The sequence below is a fragment of the Canis lupus genome, chromosome 3 (genome assembly GCF_048164855.1).
Source record: "Canis lupus baileyi chromosome 3, mCanLup2.hap1, whole genome shotgun sequence".
NCBI classification, from domain to species: Eukaryota; Metazoa; Chordata; class Mammalia; order Carnivora; family Canidae; genus Canis; species Canis lupus.
The window spans coordinates 56,396,700-56,412,823 of NC_132840.1; the positions used below are offsets into that span (position 1 = coordinate 56,396,700).

Consider the following 16,124-nt stretch of genomic DNA (forward strand, 5'->3'; position numbering starts at 1 on the left):
ACCTTTATGGTCATCTTTTTATTTTTACATGGTCGAGATTGATAACAATGTTCCCACTCAGAAGTCACCGTCTTCTCTAGGTCAACCGTAGTGGCCCAATGCCACGAAGAGCCCCAAACGTGCCTGTGACCAGGGTTGCTGTCGCATGCACCTGGTGGCTGGCTGAGCCACCTGCAGGTCACTGCACATGCCGTGCCGATTGTGAAGTATTTTCCTATTGAATTTCCTTGTGGGAATTCTTATCGGAAGGATCAGGTCTCGGGTCTCGTAGCTCTCTTGCAGGGTTGAGTTTGTTGTGGCTTTTCATATTCCTTGACCCTGTCTTCCCACCCTTCTACTGACTGTCAGATGTTGATTGTTTTTAATTTTCCCGGAATTCTTTCTTTTTCTCTGTTGGTGATTTTTCTCTTACCGTCCTCTTTTTTTCTTTTAAGATTTCATTTATTCATGAAAGACACAGAGAGAGAGGCAGAGACAGGCAGAGGGAGAAGCAGGCTCCCTGCAGGGAGCCCGATGCAGGACTTGATCCCAGGACCCCGGGGTCACAACCTGAGCTGAAGGCAGACACTCAACTGCTGAGACACCCAGGTGCCCCTCTTACCATCCTCATTCTGCTTTCTGGGTGTCATTTCTTCCTTAATTACCCTCTGATGATACCAATTTTTACCTTCAGTTTGCTTAAGTGCTTCTCCATAACCCGAATGATCTCTGGGTTTATTTTTTCTTCTGGGGCCATGCTTTGCTACAATTCCTAATCGTGGCCATGCCCTTGTATGCTGGAAGACTTCTTCAGGGCTTCACACACTCCTTCTCCAGGGGACGTGTGTGGCTGATCTGAGTGGTGAAATCAGGGAGAATAAGCTAGAATGCTCAGCCGAGCTCAGCCCCCTTCCACTCTGGCCCCCAGCATTGCCCAAGACCAGGAATGTGTGTCTGATGCCCAGGTCACGTCTAGCGAGGCCACTCACAAACCGTGTCAGCCACGTCCTCCCACATGGTCTCTACAGGGGATCTTCTGGCCAAACCCCTTTTGATTTATTTTCCAGTGTGTTTAGAACCCCAGGGGTAGAAGGCAGCTTCTCAGCTTGCTCAGATTCCTCGAGAGTATGTGTGCAGACTCGGAAACCCACTGAGAGGTTTTGGGCGGATGCAGGGGCGGCATGTCACGCGCACACTTTGGGATGTGGATGCAGACGATTTGTACGGGCTCATATTAGGCCGGGTGGGTTTTTGCACCGGTACAGTCTTCTTTTAAAGATTTTTTTTTTTAATTTATGAGAAACACAGAGAGATAGAGAGGCTGAGTCACAGGCAGGCTCCATGCAAGGAGCCCAACACAGGACTCGATCTCGGGTCTTCAGGATCATGCCCCGGGGCTGAAGATGGCGCTAAACTGCTGAGCCACCAGGGCTGCCCCGGTTGGCTTCTAACAGCTGTCGCAGGATGGTAGGGGGGTAGGAGGAAAGCCGTCGCCTCGATATTCTGACCTTGGCAGATGACGGTGGCTTTGTCCATGGGTGGGTGGTGGCTGTTTCTGGAGAGGCACGACTGTCCCACTGTGAGCAGTGAGAACCCGTCAAAGGAAAGATGTGGGCTGCAGGGGTGGGTGGCCTCCCGATGAAGGCTGCCATGGCTACGGCACAGAAGCCACCTGCCCCGAGTGGCTCGCAGTGGGGGCGGGGTATGGAGGCTTGAGGACAGCGAGGACAACATAGGACGTGCGCGGTTTTCCAACAGTAAGACGATGTGATCTGTGTGCGCTACGGGTTCTAGCTTTCAGTGGTGATTGCCAGGCCTGCGTGGCGCTAGGCCAGCTGTGTCGCTCTTCAATTTCTTTGCGTTCAGGGCTAAGGAGGCAATCGTGGCAGATGGATCTGAGTCCATGTGGTCTGTCCACAGGCTTGTGGGCCACCAGGATTCCGTTTGGGCTGAGATTCCAGGAGATGCAGGTAGGGTAGGCGGCAGGTGGGTGTTACCTATGCCTGGAACACTTGGGGCACTCAGATGAGGAGGAAGGCTGTGCCCTGAGATGCAGATGGCAGAGGACCGGTGCCCTGCAAGGCATGGTGAACATCTTCATGCCACTCGATTCTATGCTTTCTGATGGGCGATGGTGGATCTGCAGGGGTAAATCTTGTATTTTAACCGTGATAACTGCCATCTCCAAAAAGTACATACACACGTATGGATTTCCAGCCTGCCCTCGATGTAGCAAATGCCTTTTGGTTGGATGACATCTCATATTAATGTCTTGTGGGAGGCTCCCCCAGTTTAAGTTCACAGGTCACGGTATCCTGATAACTGACACACTGGTGGAGCTAAAAGCAAGATTTTCTCCATGAATTCTCCCTCCGGCAAACACCGCTGAATTTTTACTGTGGTCTCTGGGGCAACAAGAACGGCTGGTTCCCAGGAACATAATTTTATCTGGAAGTCATGTATGCCTTATTAACTCCTCCAATTTTTTTTTTTTCAAATGCTGCTCACAAGAGACTTGATTTGGAACTGCTGCAGCCTCTGCAGCCCTGCAGGCATGTCGCCCGGTTCCAGCGCGTGACAGCCCTGGCTGAGGCTGAAAGAAACGGGCTCTCCTCCCCATGCTAGGAACCCCTCGGCTGAGACTGAGCAGAAGAAACTGGATGGTTTGGGGACTTTAACTTGACAGTGTTAGATTCTAGATTTTTAACTCTCAAAAGCAAGATAATTTGATTTCAGATTTTAATTGGTTTGGACTCTAGTTCACATGAGGATGGAATCTTTGAAATGTAGTGTCGTTCTCCCCGCCCCCCAGGGTTATATTCAAATGTGTGGACTTTCTATGGATTATTCATACTATTACAGCATTTACCGCTGCCACACAGTCTCCCTGCACAGCCTGTGACACGCTGGGTTGGGTGGGGTGACCAGACATAACTGGGATGGGCAAGGGGAGAGAAGGCCAGCATTCAGCCCTGGGTATACAGTAGCTGTCTTGAGGTCGATGAGGAATCTGCTCAGATCCATTTCAGAGCCTTTTGGGGCAATACTAAGCCAGTGGTTTGTAACCCCGGCTGGGGGAAAAGAGGTTTTCAGGGTTCCCAAGCAAGGGAGTCAAGGTTAAGACTATGTACTCAAGATCTGAATCGATAAGCCATATAGCTGAGGTCGGGCCCTCCTACCGTGGCTAGCTCTGACAGGCTTTCAAAATGCTGATTTCTGGGCTCTTGCCAAGTTGTGCCCTAGCCTGTCTGGGGTGGGGCCTCAGCACCATGTCCGCATGGGTGAGGGCAGGCAGGCCGGACATGTGGCTCTTGCACTTCAGAGCCTGTCCAGGAACGGAAGGGAAATCTGGGGTCCTTGTCTGCTTCCTCTTATCAGTTAAGGGCTCTCAAGGGACCTGACACTGGGTGCCCTACGAATGCTTGAATGCTCGTCCAGCGCCTGATGTTGGCTGGTGACCCTGCAGGCCCCACTTTTCACATGTCAAGAGAACACTTCCTAATTATTCATCCCAGGATATGAATCATCCAGGGGTGAGAAACCTTTCCAAATAAATCTCCATCTCTGTGATTATTCACTCTCATTAGAGAGAGGAAAGGAGTGGCTGCTCTGAGAGGGGCTGGGAGGTGACACTGCCATGGGGAAAGGCGGGGAAGAGGGTGGGGAGGAGCAAGTGCAGGCAGGAGCAGCTCGCCCAGCCTGGGCGGCTCTGCCCCAACGGAATCAGAATGGAAAGAGGCCCCACGGGCAGCTGCCCCTCTGACATCAACTTCTGTCCGAAGCGGGGAGAGTGGGGCCTGGGGCCAGGAAGCCTGGGCTCTAGCCCTGCTCCAAACCGGAAAGTCACTTTGTTTCACTAAACCTTGGGGAGGTCCTCATCCCATTCCAGGGGGTTAGGCCTGCGTGATCTTCATTGGTGGTTTCTGGTGAAACATTCTGAAATGGTAGGACCAGCTTTGGATCCATAAAAACCTGGAACCGTGCTGTGGTTAAAGCTAGCGTCAACAAAGTTTGAGGACCCACAAAGATCCAAAGCTTGGAAACGATGAATATCTCCATCAGAAAGGGCAACAGAGGAGCAAATGCACCCTCCTGCAGGGTAAGAGGGAAGTGCAAGCACATGTGCCCACACAAAAGGAGCTTCCGTGCACAAGACGGGAAGGCCTAGAAGCTGCGTGTATAATGTGGAAAAAACGACAAAAATGTGCTTATGTAAGCATGGAACAGCGCCGGACGGATAAACATGGAGTTGTAAGGAGGCTGCTTTCCAGGAAGGGGAGCAGAAGGCATGAGGGAGGCCCCTCGCTCGATTCTCTCTATACATTTGGAAGTTCACAGCACCTGGATATTAAATCCTATTGAATCAGGGTAGGAGGCGTACAGAGAGAGGGGAAGAACTCTGAGCTCTTGACACTATCATTCTGCGTTCTGCCTCGTGGGAGGCGCTCGGCCCCGTGTCTCCTAGGAAGGCACCTGGGAGTTTGGCCTGCGCCACAGGGCTGCTCCCTCTCCCTGCAGCCAGCCAGGCACACCCCCACTGCTCTGGGCCTCCACTACCATGCTTCACTCCTGCCTGGTCCCCCATGTCAGCTACTCTATCTCCAGGTCCACCTCCCCAGGCCACAAGAGCTTACCAGGCCAGGGGTCAGTGTCTGGAGGGGCTCCCCTGGGGCAGGGCCTTTGCAACCCACTGCCAGGGACTCTGCTCTCTGAGCCAGGGCAGCCCGTCCCAGAGGGCACAGGGTGGGGCGTGCACGGGACAGTGAGGCAGAGGTGGCCGTGAAGCTCCCCAGAAATCGGGGAGGGCCGCTGCGGAAGGGACGGGCTGAGGCTCACCTCCCGCAGCTTCTCCTGGGCCTCGGCCAGCGCCGCCTGCTTCTCCTGCAGCTGTGCCAAGGCGGCATTCATCCGGATCCGCTTGGGCTCCACCACGCGGTATAGGCGCCCATACAGCTGCGGGTGGACAGCCGGGCTGTGGTGGCTGCCTCCCCACTACCCCGCCCTAGGCCTCCCGCAGCATCTCCCCCCACCCTCCACTGCCCCAGGGCTGCCCGCTCACCTCCATGGCCCGCACCCACATGCACAGGGACTTGGCGGCCAGCGACACCCGGCCGATGATGTCAGGCTGGAAGTCGGGCTGGGCACAGTAGGCCCCAATCTTCTTCAGAACCTTATCTGAGATGTTGTCTTTATCAAAGTGGATCAGGGATTTGATGAAGTTCTGCTCCCCTGGGGGGTGGAAAAGGGGGGCCTCAGCCTGAGCGCCTAGCAATTCCCAGGCGTAGCTGCCAAGGCCGGAACGTCTGACCTCATCCCGACATCCCCCCGAACCCCCAAACTTGCTCCATCCCTGGACCCTCCAAGCTGCCAGGACCTTCACCAATCTCCCTAGCTCCATCTGCCACCACTTTCCTTGGACACTCTCAGCTAAACCCCCCACCCGTCCCAACATGCACACATGCACACGCACATGTGCACACCTGCACCATCATTTCTACATGCACACACTGACATTTTAGGGCAGGGCTCACCACCAATGGCTTGCAGGCTTCATTCTACCAACACTCTGGTTTCACATTTTCTGATTCTCGTCCCTTGGGGGCCCCCAAAGGCATTGCTGTCTTTGGATTCTGACATGTGTTCCTAAATCTTTATAAAAATTTCTTTTTTTTTTTTTTTCATAAAGATGAGTTGTTTTCTGTTACTTATGACCAAAGAATCTTAACTGCTAGAAGTCTCCTCCTTCGTACTAGGCTCTATCTGCTCTTGCGGGTCAGAGGGACGCCTCACTGGTCTCTGACGTACAGCAGATGATTTAGAAAGCGCGGTGAACTGGCGTGGGTCCTGCCGTGGCTTCTAGCTTACCTAGCTGCCTCTTGGCCTCTGCCCAAGTGGGCTCGTTGCCACGGAGAATCATGACTGCCTGCATCACGATTTCCACTTGGGCGGGGGGCCGTCCATAAGACTTGATCTCCCCTATATCCTTCTTGTTCAGGGACTCCAGGGCCTGGGCAGAGGGACTCACTTAGGGAGTAGGGCCAGAGGCGACTCAGGTAGCAGGACAGGTCCCAGCTGAGGCCTGCCCACCTCTTCCCACTTCCCCTGGGACTTGAAGGACGAAGAAGACTGGTCCCATTCCCTCCCCTGGCCTTCCTGCTCTGATACCCGCATGGCTTCCTCCAGGGCTGGCAAAGCCTCTTCTAGATCCTTCTGGGCATTGTCAGCCAGGGTCTGGCACTTGACTTCCTCGATCGCAATCTTCTCACTATTGGCTGTGACCGCCTAGGGACAAAGAGGACAGGGTTTCGTCTTCACTTCGGGCAAAGGTGGGAGCCAGTGTTCGTGGCAGTGATGAAAATGAGGAAAGGCATGAGGACAGTCACTGGGCAACTGGGAAGCCCCTGCCGTGGGTGCTGGTAGTGGTAGGGTGGGGAGTGCGGCGGGGGGCAGGGCACGGGGCTCCCCACCTTCTGCTGCTCATCCGCTTCTCGCTTCTGCTGCACGATGATGACCAGGTACTCCTCACACTGCTTCTGGAACTCAGCCACCTTTTTCTTGGCATCCTCCAGCTCCAGGGACATCACTTCGACCTTCTCTCTGGTTTCATCGATCTTAAACAGTCCCGTCCGCAGCTTGTTCGCCTGGTCCAGCAGCTCCTGCCGCTTCTCCCCCAGCAACCTGGGGTGCGGAGGAGAAGGTGCTGGGGATCCTGGGCCCCCAGAATGAGGAGCGCCCCGGATGGGTCCCCATCTCCCTTTCTTTTGCCACCACTGCCACCACCACCATCAGGTCTTTATCATTTCCTGCCTGAATCACTGCTAACAGCTTCCCAGCTGGTCTCCCTGCTTCCAGACTCTCATCCCTCTGGTTTATTCTATGTGCCGCCTCTGTCAAAGCAGTCTGTTAGATGCTGTTGTCCTCACACCCGCTCCCTCTGTGAGGTGCTCCCCCACTGCTCCCCACTTGCAGTAAGCAGGGGCTGCAGCAAAGCAGCAAACACAAGCCTGTCCCCAGGGGATGGCCACCCCTCATCTCCACCCCGTTTTTCCCACATGGAAAGGAACGCGGGCTTGGTGTTGACCCAATTTCTGATTTTTAAAGAAAAGCTGGAAATCTGGATTTTTCTAAGCCTCCCATGTTGTTAAATGCTAGCAACTTATTTAAAAAGTTTTCAACACTGTACAGGCCAAAAAAAAAAAATCTATGCAGGATTATTTTCTGGATGAAGTGAGAAAATGTGTGCGAAGGGCTCAGCACAGTGACTGGCAACTGGCCACCTTGGTGCCCAGGGAAGGCAAAGGGCTTTATTTTGCAAACTGTGGGACTGCCAGTACCTGGAATAGTGCACAGCACGTAACAGCTGCTCAGAAGTATGTTAAGCGGATAAGCAGATGATCATCATTATTACAAAAGGCTCTTTCTTCACTTTGATGGAAATACTGAACCCAATAAACTAGGTGGGTTTCTTTTTACATCTGTCTTACATCTTTCAAAGCAAATTATTGCTGTGTCATGCACATGAAAAGACACTTGATTCAGCTTAAAAAATGAATATATGATTCTCAAGAGCAGTGCCAAGCTTAGAAGACATGAAAGGCGGAGGGGAGAGGACTGGTCTCTGTCTTATTGGGCGGATATGGCACTGGCCGTTGTGTGGTGCTTGGAGAAAGAAACGTCATGGCAGAGAATGAGGACAGAGCAGAGAGGGTGTAGAGAGGAGTGCTGGCCTGAGGGCCCTAGAGAAGGCCATGGGCCTAGGCGGCACCCTGGCTCTCATTAACTCCCCTGGTGGAATGAGACACCCATATCTGGGCCTCTCCACCTGGGTGCCTGGGTCCTCGAGCCCCTGGGTCCCCCACCCCCTGGGCTGGCTCCAGATATTTCCCATCCCATCATTCCAGCAAGTTCCCTGGGCCTCCCTGTCCTCCACTCCCCTTCCTACTTCTTGTATCCAGATACGAGCTCTAAGTAGTTGGTGGGTGTGACGTAGTTGTGTCTCCGAAGCTCCAGCAGCATCTTTTGAGAGTACTGTGCCACTGACCAGTGCATGGTGACGAAGATCTTGGCCACCTTCTTATGGATCTGAGGCCCGAGGAAAGGATGGGGGATGGACAAGGAGTGAAGGCCAATGGAAACCGGATGTGGGAGGGGGGCCAAGGCTGGGTGCAAGGTGGGGAGGGCTCACATTCTCCTGCGTCCCCAGGTCCACTCCCACAAGGTACTTCTCAGCCACCTCCAGTAGGGCCTCGCGGGGCCACTCTGAGAACCAGTTGATGGTTGTGCAGTTCACCAAGGCTGGATACTGGCGGATCCAGTTCCTGGGGAGGGGTTTTGAGAGGCAGTTAAGCCCCTCTGGGGAGGCAGCCTCCTCTCTTGGCCTCCTCACAGGTCCATCCACTTTTCAGGAGCCTCAGGGTCCCATCCCTGTGTCCTGATCCCGTTCCCCTCAGAGCTAGCTCAATGTGGGATTTAGGAACAGGTTCTGGCTCTAGCTGGGGATCTTGGGCAGGTGCGCTAACCCTTCGAACATCAGTTTCCTCATCTCTAAAATGGGAGTAACAGGAGGAGCTAGGGGGGCTCAGTCAACTGAGCATTTGACTCTTGAGTTCAGCTCAGGTCACAATCTTGGGTCGTGGGACTGAGCCCTGCTTTGGGCTCTGCGCTAAGCATGGAGTCTGCTTGAGATTCTCTCCCTCTGCCTCTCCACCCCCACACTTGCTTGCTCTTTTGCTCTCTCTCTCTAAAGAATAAATAAATAAAATCTTTTTAAAAATAAAATAAAATGGGAATAAGAGGAATACTAACCTGGGTTGTTACTGGATTCAATGAGGTGACACATATAAAATAGTGCAGCACCCAGTGTGCAATAAATACACCACGTACCACAAACATAAAAACACAACATGGGATCCCAAATTGCCTCTCCCTACAATTCTGTTTCCCTCCTCCTTTCTGCTGCCCTTAAAAATTGAGTCACACCAAAAATGGATCAACAGAACATGGTACATACATATAATGGACTATTATTCAGTCTTACAACAGGAAATTTTGAGGCTTTGCGGCATGCTACAACAAGGAAGAACCTTGAAGACACAATGCTGAGTGAGCTAAGCCAGATGCAAAGACAACTACTATATGATTCCACTTACATGAGCTATCTAGTCACTTGAAGAAACAGAAAGGGGCTGGTGGTTGCCAGGGGCTGGGGGTTGGGGTGGGGGGTGGCGTGGAGGAAATGAGGAATTATTCAATGGATATAGAGTTTCAATTTTGCAAGATGAGAAAGTTCTAGAAATAGAAATCTGTTGCACAATGATGTGAATATGCTTAACAACACTGAGCTATATGCTTGCAAAATGGTTACGGATGGTAAATTTTATGTTCTTTTGTTTTTGTAAAATCACAATTAAAATTTTAAAAACAAAACACAAAACAGCAGCAAGGTAATCTAGTCATTGGAAAAGGGAGTGGACACCTCCTCTGTAAGCAGCAGGAGCTCTGGAAAAAAGGGGAGGTCTGGGGAGAGGAGCCAGGCCATCCAGGGCGGGAGAGCCCGGATCATGTGGGAGACTCACTCGTGGAAGGCAGGGCCACCCCCCCAGAAGAGTGGGGGGCCAGGACAGGGGGAGGGAGAGGCTGTCACCAGAGTCACCTGAAGGGGTCGCCCACAGGGCTGAGGCAGAGCACGATGTGCAGATTGTTCCGCACACGCTCAATGAGGTAGGTGAAGAGGCTGTCCGAGGACTGGGACACCTGGTCGGCCTTGGCCTGCTCTGCGATAAGCATCTGGATCTGCACCAAAGCCACATGCGCACTCGAAGGGCTGCGCCACTTCCAGTGGCAGAGCCCTGGGAACCAGGGTAGGGGGGACGGCAGCGGGGGGCAGGGGAGCACCTTCAGAATAGCCCCCCTGCCCCAGGGAAGGGACTTGGTGGGGGGATAGAGGGGGCAGGAGGGACGTGGGAGGGATGGAGGGGGAAGGAGGGATGTGGGGGGAGATGGAGGGGGAGGGAGGGACGTGGGGGGACGGAAGAGGGTGGCAGCTCCTTCCTCAGGAGTGAGGCTGGAAGCGGCTGGAGGGTATGGAAGGGCTGGTACCTCTTCGAATTCATCAGTCTTGTAGAGGTTGGGGACCTCACCGGAGCTCAGGATGTTGTTAATGTCCTCCAAGAAGGACTCGTCTGCGATCTGGGTGTCCACGAAAAGGAAGGATGTGGCCTTGAGCTCCACTCCCGCCTGGCGGTACAGACGCTTGATATCTGGGTCAGAGGTGGGAAGGAAGAAGGGGGGATAGGCTGACTTCAAAGTTGCCCTCCACCCCCAGCCAGCACCTGGTAGTCTAACTGCCTGTCACTCTGGGCCTCCCCCCTCCCTGTTCAGGTCACCACAGGAAGTCAGGCAGCTGACCTCGCTCCTGCCCCCAAACACCCCCCCATCACCCCCACCCCCCCAGCTCAGGAGCCCAGCTGTACCTTCTCGGAACTCCTGCTTTCGGTAATGCTTGGTGACCTCGATCTGGAAGGTGATGTACTCGCAGATGGAAGAGGCCAAGCGGGCCAGGCTCTGGCGCCCACTGCCCCCAATGCCCACCAGGAGCATGTTGCCGCGAGGCTGTCCAATGACTCGCACGATCCGCGTGACTGGGGAGTCGAGACAAGTGCAGTGAGGTGGCCGGGCCACCTCCTGGGACCCCCAGGCCTTAAGCTAGAGACAGGGATGCCTGCAACTGAAGTCGAGGGACCCAGGGGTGTGTGTGGGGGGGGGCCTGGTGCCTAGACAGCCACGCCACTTGGAGCAGCCACCCCGTCTGTAAGGCACCACCCTCAAGCAAAAGCTGTTGGGCCAGAAGGGAAGGCAAGTCCCTAGCCTTGCAGGGGCACAGCTGGCCATTGGAATTCCGGGATGGGGACGCAGGCGCGGTGGCTCACTGTGCTCTATGGCCTCACGGAAGAGTACCAGTTGCATTGGCACCACAGCAGGGGACAGGTTGTACTCCTTGAGCGCCGTCTCCATGGCTGCCTTCAGTACCCCCAGGTCCGTCAGGTCCTCGTACACCTTGGGCTCCCGCATGAAGTCCCCTGGGCCGAGGGAAGTGGGGCTCAGATCTCAAATCCCAGCCTTCACCCCTCCCCTCCACCATGGCCCCAGCTCTGCCCCCAGGGCACCAGCTCACCGAAGATAGGGGAACGCCTGCTGGGACAAAGATTATGAAAGGTGAGGTCAAAGAAGGAGCCCAGCTTGTCGCTGATGATGGCCATGAAGGCCTCCATGTCTGTTGCATCCACCAGCCGGTCAGAGAAGACTCTGCAGGGAGGGAGTGGGCTGAGACCTGGGGACACAGAAGGGCAGCGGGCAGGGGCAGGGAGCGGGGCACAGGCATTGCACCTGAAACACTCATGGATCCAAAGTCTTGTGATGCTAGACTTGGTGTCGTGAAAGTCCTTGTTGGCTCTGAGCATGCCCTGGAACACCTGGGGAAGGGGCGTGGCCAGTGGGTGGGCGATGTAGAGGCCCTCTAAGGCTCTAGGGGGAAGGGGCAGGCTGATCTAGGGGGGGTACTGAGCCTAGAACCCCCCCTGTGAGGGGAGGGAAGGCCTCCATTGAGGCAGGGTGAGAGGCCAGAGTGTCACCTTGGAGATGTCACGGAGGTTGAAGAGGTAGTGGATCTTGGCGGGCGTGGGCAGGAAGCGCTGCACCACTGTGTTGTACACATCCAATGTGGCTTCGGTCACCACGTTCCCGATGGGCTTCACCTCCTCCTCAAAGTCCTGAAGCTTCTGATTGATCATGGTGCCAAATATCTGGATGATCTGGGACTCCTAGGAACAGGCCCCCATACTCACCTCCTTCTAGCCGCCGCTGGGACCCCAATGAGGGGAGCACAGTGCCAGGGTGAAGGGCCACTCAAAGGGGCACCAGAAAACCCCACAGGATCAAGAGAAATAATGTTTGTGTGCAAGATTTAAAAATCACAATCAGGGCTGCCCGGGGGGCTCAGCGGTTTAGCACCGCCTTCAGCCTGGGACGTGATCCTGGAGACCTGGGATCGAGTCCCACATCGGGCTCCCTGCATGGAGCCTGCTTCTCCCTCTGCCTGTGTCTCTGCCTCTCTCTGTGTGTGTCTCTCATGAATAAATAAATAAAATCTTTTAAAAAAAAAGTTTAAAAACATAAAATTTAAAAAAATAAAAATCACAATCAATGCAGGATATCCACAACGGACAAATCCCAATATATTATATGCAGAGGGCTCAGGATTGTTGCTTCCTTTTGCCTTGGGCTCTAGTATTGCCAGCAACTCTCGACGCCAAGCTCATGTGTGTAAAATCGTGGTGCTTGTTCACCATGAATTTTTGGCATCAGCTGCTTTCATGTTGCATTAAAATGTAATTTATCTTGATTCCCGAGGCTTTGGGGGGGCACCCCTGGGAGCCTTGCTCACCTCCCCAAATCCTGGCGCTGTTCTGGGCTGCCAGCTGTAGGATCTTTTTTTTTTTTTTTTAAGATTTTTTATTTATTTATTCATAGAGACAGAGAGAGAGAGGGGCACAGAGACACAGGCAGAGGGAGAAGCAGGCTCCATGCACCGGGAGCCCGACGTGGGACTCAATCCCGGGTCTCCAGGATCACGCCCTGGGCTGGAGGCGGCGCTAAACCGCTGTGCCACCAGGGCTGCCCCCAGCTGTAGGATTTATCTTCCTTTGTCTACTTGGGCCCCCTGAGCTATCTGCCCACAGGGGCCACTGGGACCCTCAGGCTTCACATTCCAGAGACTGCAGCTAAAGCTTGCTTCCTGTAGCTTTCATGGCTCAGGAGAAGCTAGGACTCCCACAGTAGCAGCCTTCCCCCCACAACCCATACACACGTCTACTCAGGGGTCTCCCGGCCCCCCTGGATCTGCCCCCTTGTTCTCTGGGACACGGGTGATTTTGCCTCTTACAGTACCCGCATTCCCCCATGGCCCCCACTGCCCCCTCACTGTGGGGAAGGTCATGTTGATGATGTTGAAGCGACTCTGCAGCCTCGGAGAGATGACAGTGCGTCCGCCCCCAGGGGGACCCATGGCGGCCATCAGGAACATGTCCTGGGGAGCAGAGATGGTCAGTTGGGTGGGAAGAGACAGGGGAGGGAATAAGGAGGGTGTCAGAGGAGCCGGAGGAGGGGAGTAAAGGGAGTGAGGATGCGTAGAGGGGAAGAAGGGCTGGGACAGAAGGGTGCAGGGAAGGTGAGGGAAGGAAGGGATCGGGGTCATTTCCTTGAGAATTCTCAAAGCATCATATTTCTTTGTCATTCACTATGATCCATGTACCAAAAACAGAAAATACAGGTAAAGTTAAAGAATATTTTCTAGCCTTCACCTTTTTCTCCTTTTCTCTGTGTGTGTGTGTGTGTGTGCACGCGCATGTGGAACGTGTGTGTGTGTTCTTTCTCAGAAACAGAAGAATATGCTAAGTGTTAGGAGAGTTTCTGGCCCCAAGTGCCAGATGGACGGGCCCCAGCAGTGAGGATGGAAGGGTTGCTGCCCATGGATTTGGGAGAAGGAGTCAAACAAGATGCTCAGAATCTCGGGGGAGCAGAGCTTGGCTGGAGGGAGATGCTGGAAACATGGGGGAATGGGGACCCCAGGCACTTGGGCTGTTGGGGGCGGCAGCAAGGTTGGCATGTGAGCTCACGGAAGGAGCAGAAGGGAGAGCAGAAGATCCTGAGGTCCCAAAGCACAGGGCAGAGTCCCCAAGGAGAGTCGATAATAGGGACGGACAATGTCTGGGTGGAGAGGAACCCAGGTTACAGGATTCTTTCGGGGGGTCCCCGGGCATGGGAACTGACCCTGCCATGGCAGGGAACAGAGGCCTGAAGAGCAAAGTCTTGGGAGGCTTACTCTGATGTACTTGATGGTCTGCTTGGAACGATCATACCAGAAGCCATAGTCGATCCAGAGGCGAATCAGTTCGAGGGGTGGCTGAGACCCAAAGGTGTCCTTGGCTGGCATGTTCAGGTCATCCATAAAGGTGATCATGCTTTTTCCCCCAAATGGCACGTAGACACCCTTGGTTCGCTTCTCTACCCTGCTCTCAATGATGCTCTGCACGTTATTGGATGTGGTCTGGTGGAAGGGGGGGAACAGGAGGAGGGCTGGGGTCTCACAGGAGAAAGACAGGGTTCAGAAGCAGTGTGGCCAGGCCCGGGACCCCAAGGGAGGGCCAAAGGCAGGCAGAGCCAGGGTCCCCGGCTGCACACCTGCGCAGACATGTTGACCGTGAGCACCGACCACTGGATGGAGGGCAAGGACTGCAGAACACTCTGGGCGATGGATGTCTTTCCCGTTCCCACGGGGCCCACCAGCAGGATGGGGTTCTGGTTGGCCACCAAGGTGCTCACCAGATAGTTGTAGCGAACAGTGTCAACAGTAGGCACCATGATCTTATAGAAGGGGGAGCTGGAGAGGAAGGTGAGCACTGTCCAAGGGCCCGGGCCACTCCTTTCCTGCTCCCGCTCTCCTCTGCCTCACCCGTCACCAACCCTGACCCCCGCAGAGCAGGCGTCCTCCTTCCCTCCTTAAGAACCCTGTCCTCGCCCTCTAGACCCTGCTGCCCCCCATCCGGGAGCCCCCCTCCCTCCTATAGCTCCCTTTTGCTTCTGGCCACATCTCCCACCAACCATAGCCCCAAGGCCGGCCCACCTGGGGCCTGCTCTCACTTGGGAGGGTAGCGCCAACTCTTAGGGAGCTTGTCCTCAAAGGATGTCCAGTTCCGCATCTTGGGATCCACAAAGTATTCGTACACCGTGTCCTGAGGAGGGAATGTGTGTGAGGCTACCATGGCCTTCATTAGTTCTCTGCAGCCTGGCAGGGGTGCCCACGGCCCACTGGGTGAGAAAGCAGCGTTGGCAGGCTGAAACCCCGGCAGAGCGTGGTTCCAGGGGTACTGCAGAGTTCTGAAAAAATAGGACACCGAGGGGGCGCCTGGGGCCTGGGTGGCTCAGTCCGTTGGGCATCGGCCTTTATCTCGGGTTGTGGTCCCCAGGATCCTGGGGTCAAGCCCTGCATCCCTGGGCTCGACCTGCTCAGTGGGAAGCCTGCTCCTCCCTCTCCCTCTCCCTTTTTCCCTCCCCCCTGCTTGTACTGTCTGTGTGTGTGTGTGTCAAATAAATAAATAAAATCTTAACAACAATGAAAAAAATAGGATGCTAGGAGAGCTGGGCCCAAGCGTCCTGACCTTATTGGGAAAGGAGCCCTCAATCTCCCGGAGGTAACTGTCGATCTTCTTGCGTCCCTCCTCATCCACGGAGGCGCACACTGACCAGATCATGCTGAATACAAAGGTCAGCTCCACCATGGAGATGTAGTTTTCACCATCGGCTGGGTTCACCTGGATGGGAGGAGGGAAGGGGAAGTAGCCTCCTCTTTCTGTAAGAGATGAGGGTGCGGGAGGGTGGGGTTGTCTATCCTGACAGATCACTGCAAGGGCGTGGAGTTCTCCCTTCCTGCTCTGCTTGTAAAACCACGTTGTTGTGGATGACCTGGATTTAAAACACTGAGGTAAGCCTGAAGCTTCTCATAGCTCAGCAGTCACCCCAAGTCTCCTCTCTGCTGTTCTGTAAAGACACGGTGTCAGGGTGCAGTCAGCTGAGTGTCCTCTTGGTTTCATTTTGGGTCATGATCTCGGGGTCGTGAGATTGAGCCCTGCATCAGGCTCTGCACTGAGCAGGGAGTCTGCTTGACATTCTCCCCCTCCCTCTGCCCCTTCCCCTGCTCATGCTCTCTCTCCCGCTCTCACTCTCTCTCTCTCAAATAAATAAGTAAATAAAATCTTAAAAAAAAAAAAAAGACACAGCAGAGATGTCACCACACCATATCTACCCTAAAGAAGCGCCAAAGGCGCTCAAGGAGATAGGTCCAGGGGCATCTGCGGTGTCTTCTTTGTAAGTGCAAAAAATTGGAGATGACCTACACGTCCACCAGTAGAGGGATGGAAAAATAAAATGCCGTGTTCTGTGGTGGAATAGTATACAGTGGTTATGAGCAATGAAATCAATCTACACGGAGCAACGCAGAACTCAAAACCACATTGCCGCTTAGTAAGCATTTTGCAAACGCGCTATGTAACATGATATGGTTTTCAAATACCATATCATGGTATTTGGGG

General features: G+C 54.2%; 1 protein-coding gene and 1 long non-coding RNA gene across 5 annotated transcripts in view; one reads left to right on the forward strand and one right to left on the reverse strand.

Moving 5' to 3' along the window:
• The window catches only part of DNAH2 (dynein axonemal heavy chain 2), an 87,606-nt gene that overhangs the window by 19,271 nt on the left and 52,211 nt on the right, over positions 1 to 16,124 (reverse strand). For 3 of the 4 annotated variants that reach the window (XR_012028417.1, XM_072821279.1, XM_072821277.1), the window contains 19 exons: positions 15,195 to 15,347; positions 14,677 to 14,768; positions 14,218 to 14,416; positions 13,859 to 14,083; positions 12,959 to 13,063; positions 11,610 to 11,798; positions 11,365 to 11,450; positions 11,153 to 11,283; positions 10,908 to 11,057; positions 10,452 to 10,619; positions 10,078 to 10,238; positions 9,632 to 9,771; positions 8,165 to 8,297; positions 7,922 to 8,061; positions 6,447 to 6,657; positions 6,145 to 6,261; positions 5,845 to 5,986; positions 5,039 to 5,208; positions 4,816 to 4,932 (listed from right to left, as the gene is read on the reverse strand). Coding sequence is in view for 3 of the 4 variants with exons in the window: in XM_072821279.1 (XP_072677380.1) it covers positions 4,816 to 4,932; positions 5,039 to 5,208; positions 5,845 to 5,986; positions 6,145 to 6,261; positions 6,447 to 6,657; positions 7,922 to 8,061; positions 8,165 to 8,297; positions 9,632 to 9,771; positions 10,078 to 10,238; positions 10,452 to 10,619; positions 10,908 to 11,057; positions 11,153 to 11,283; positions 11,365 to 11,450; positions 11,610 to 11,798; positions 12,959 to 13,063; positions 13,859 to 14,083; positions 14,218 to 14,416; positions 14,677 to 14,768; positions 15,195 to 15,347 (2,829 nt within the window). In the remaining variant the exon portion in view is untranslated. The remainder of the gene's footprint in view (positions 1 to 4,815; positions 4,933 to 5,038; positions 5,209 to 5,844; positions 5,987 to 6,144; positions 6,262 to 6,446; positions 6,658 to 7,921; positions 8,062 to 8,164; positions 8,298 to 9,631; positions 9,772 to 10,077; positions 10,239 to 10,451; positions 10,620 to 10,907; positions 11,058 to 11,152; positions 11,284 to 11,364; positions 11,451 to 11,609; positions 11,799 to 12,958; positions 13,064 to 13,858; positions 14,084 to 14,217; positions 14,417 to 14,676; positions 14,769 to 15,194; positions 15,348 to 16,124) is intronic. The other variant, XM_072821278.1, reaches the window with a different exon arrangement.
• Positions 1,552 to 2,714, forward strand: LOC140630686 (uncharacterized). Its single transcript, XR_012028425.1, has 2 exons — positions 1,552 to 1,949; positions 2,491 to 2,714. It is a non-coding gene; the product is annotated as an uncharacterized lncRNA (long non-coding RNA).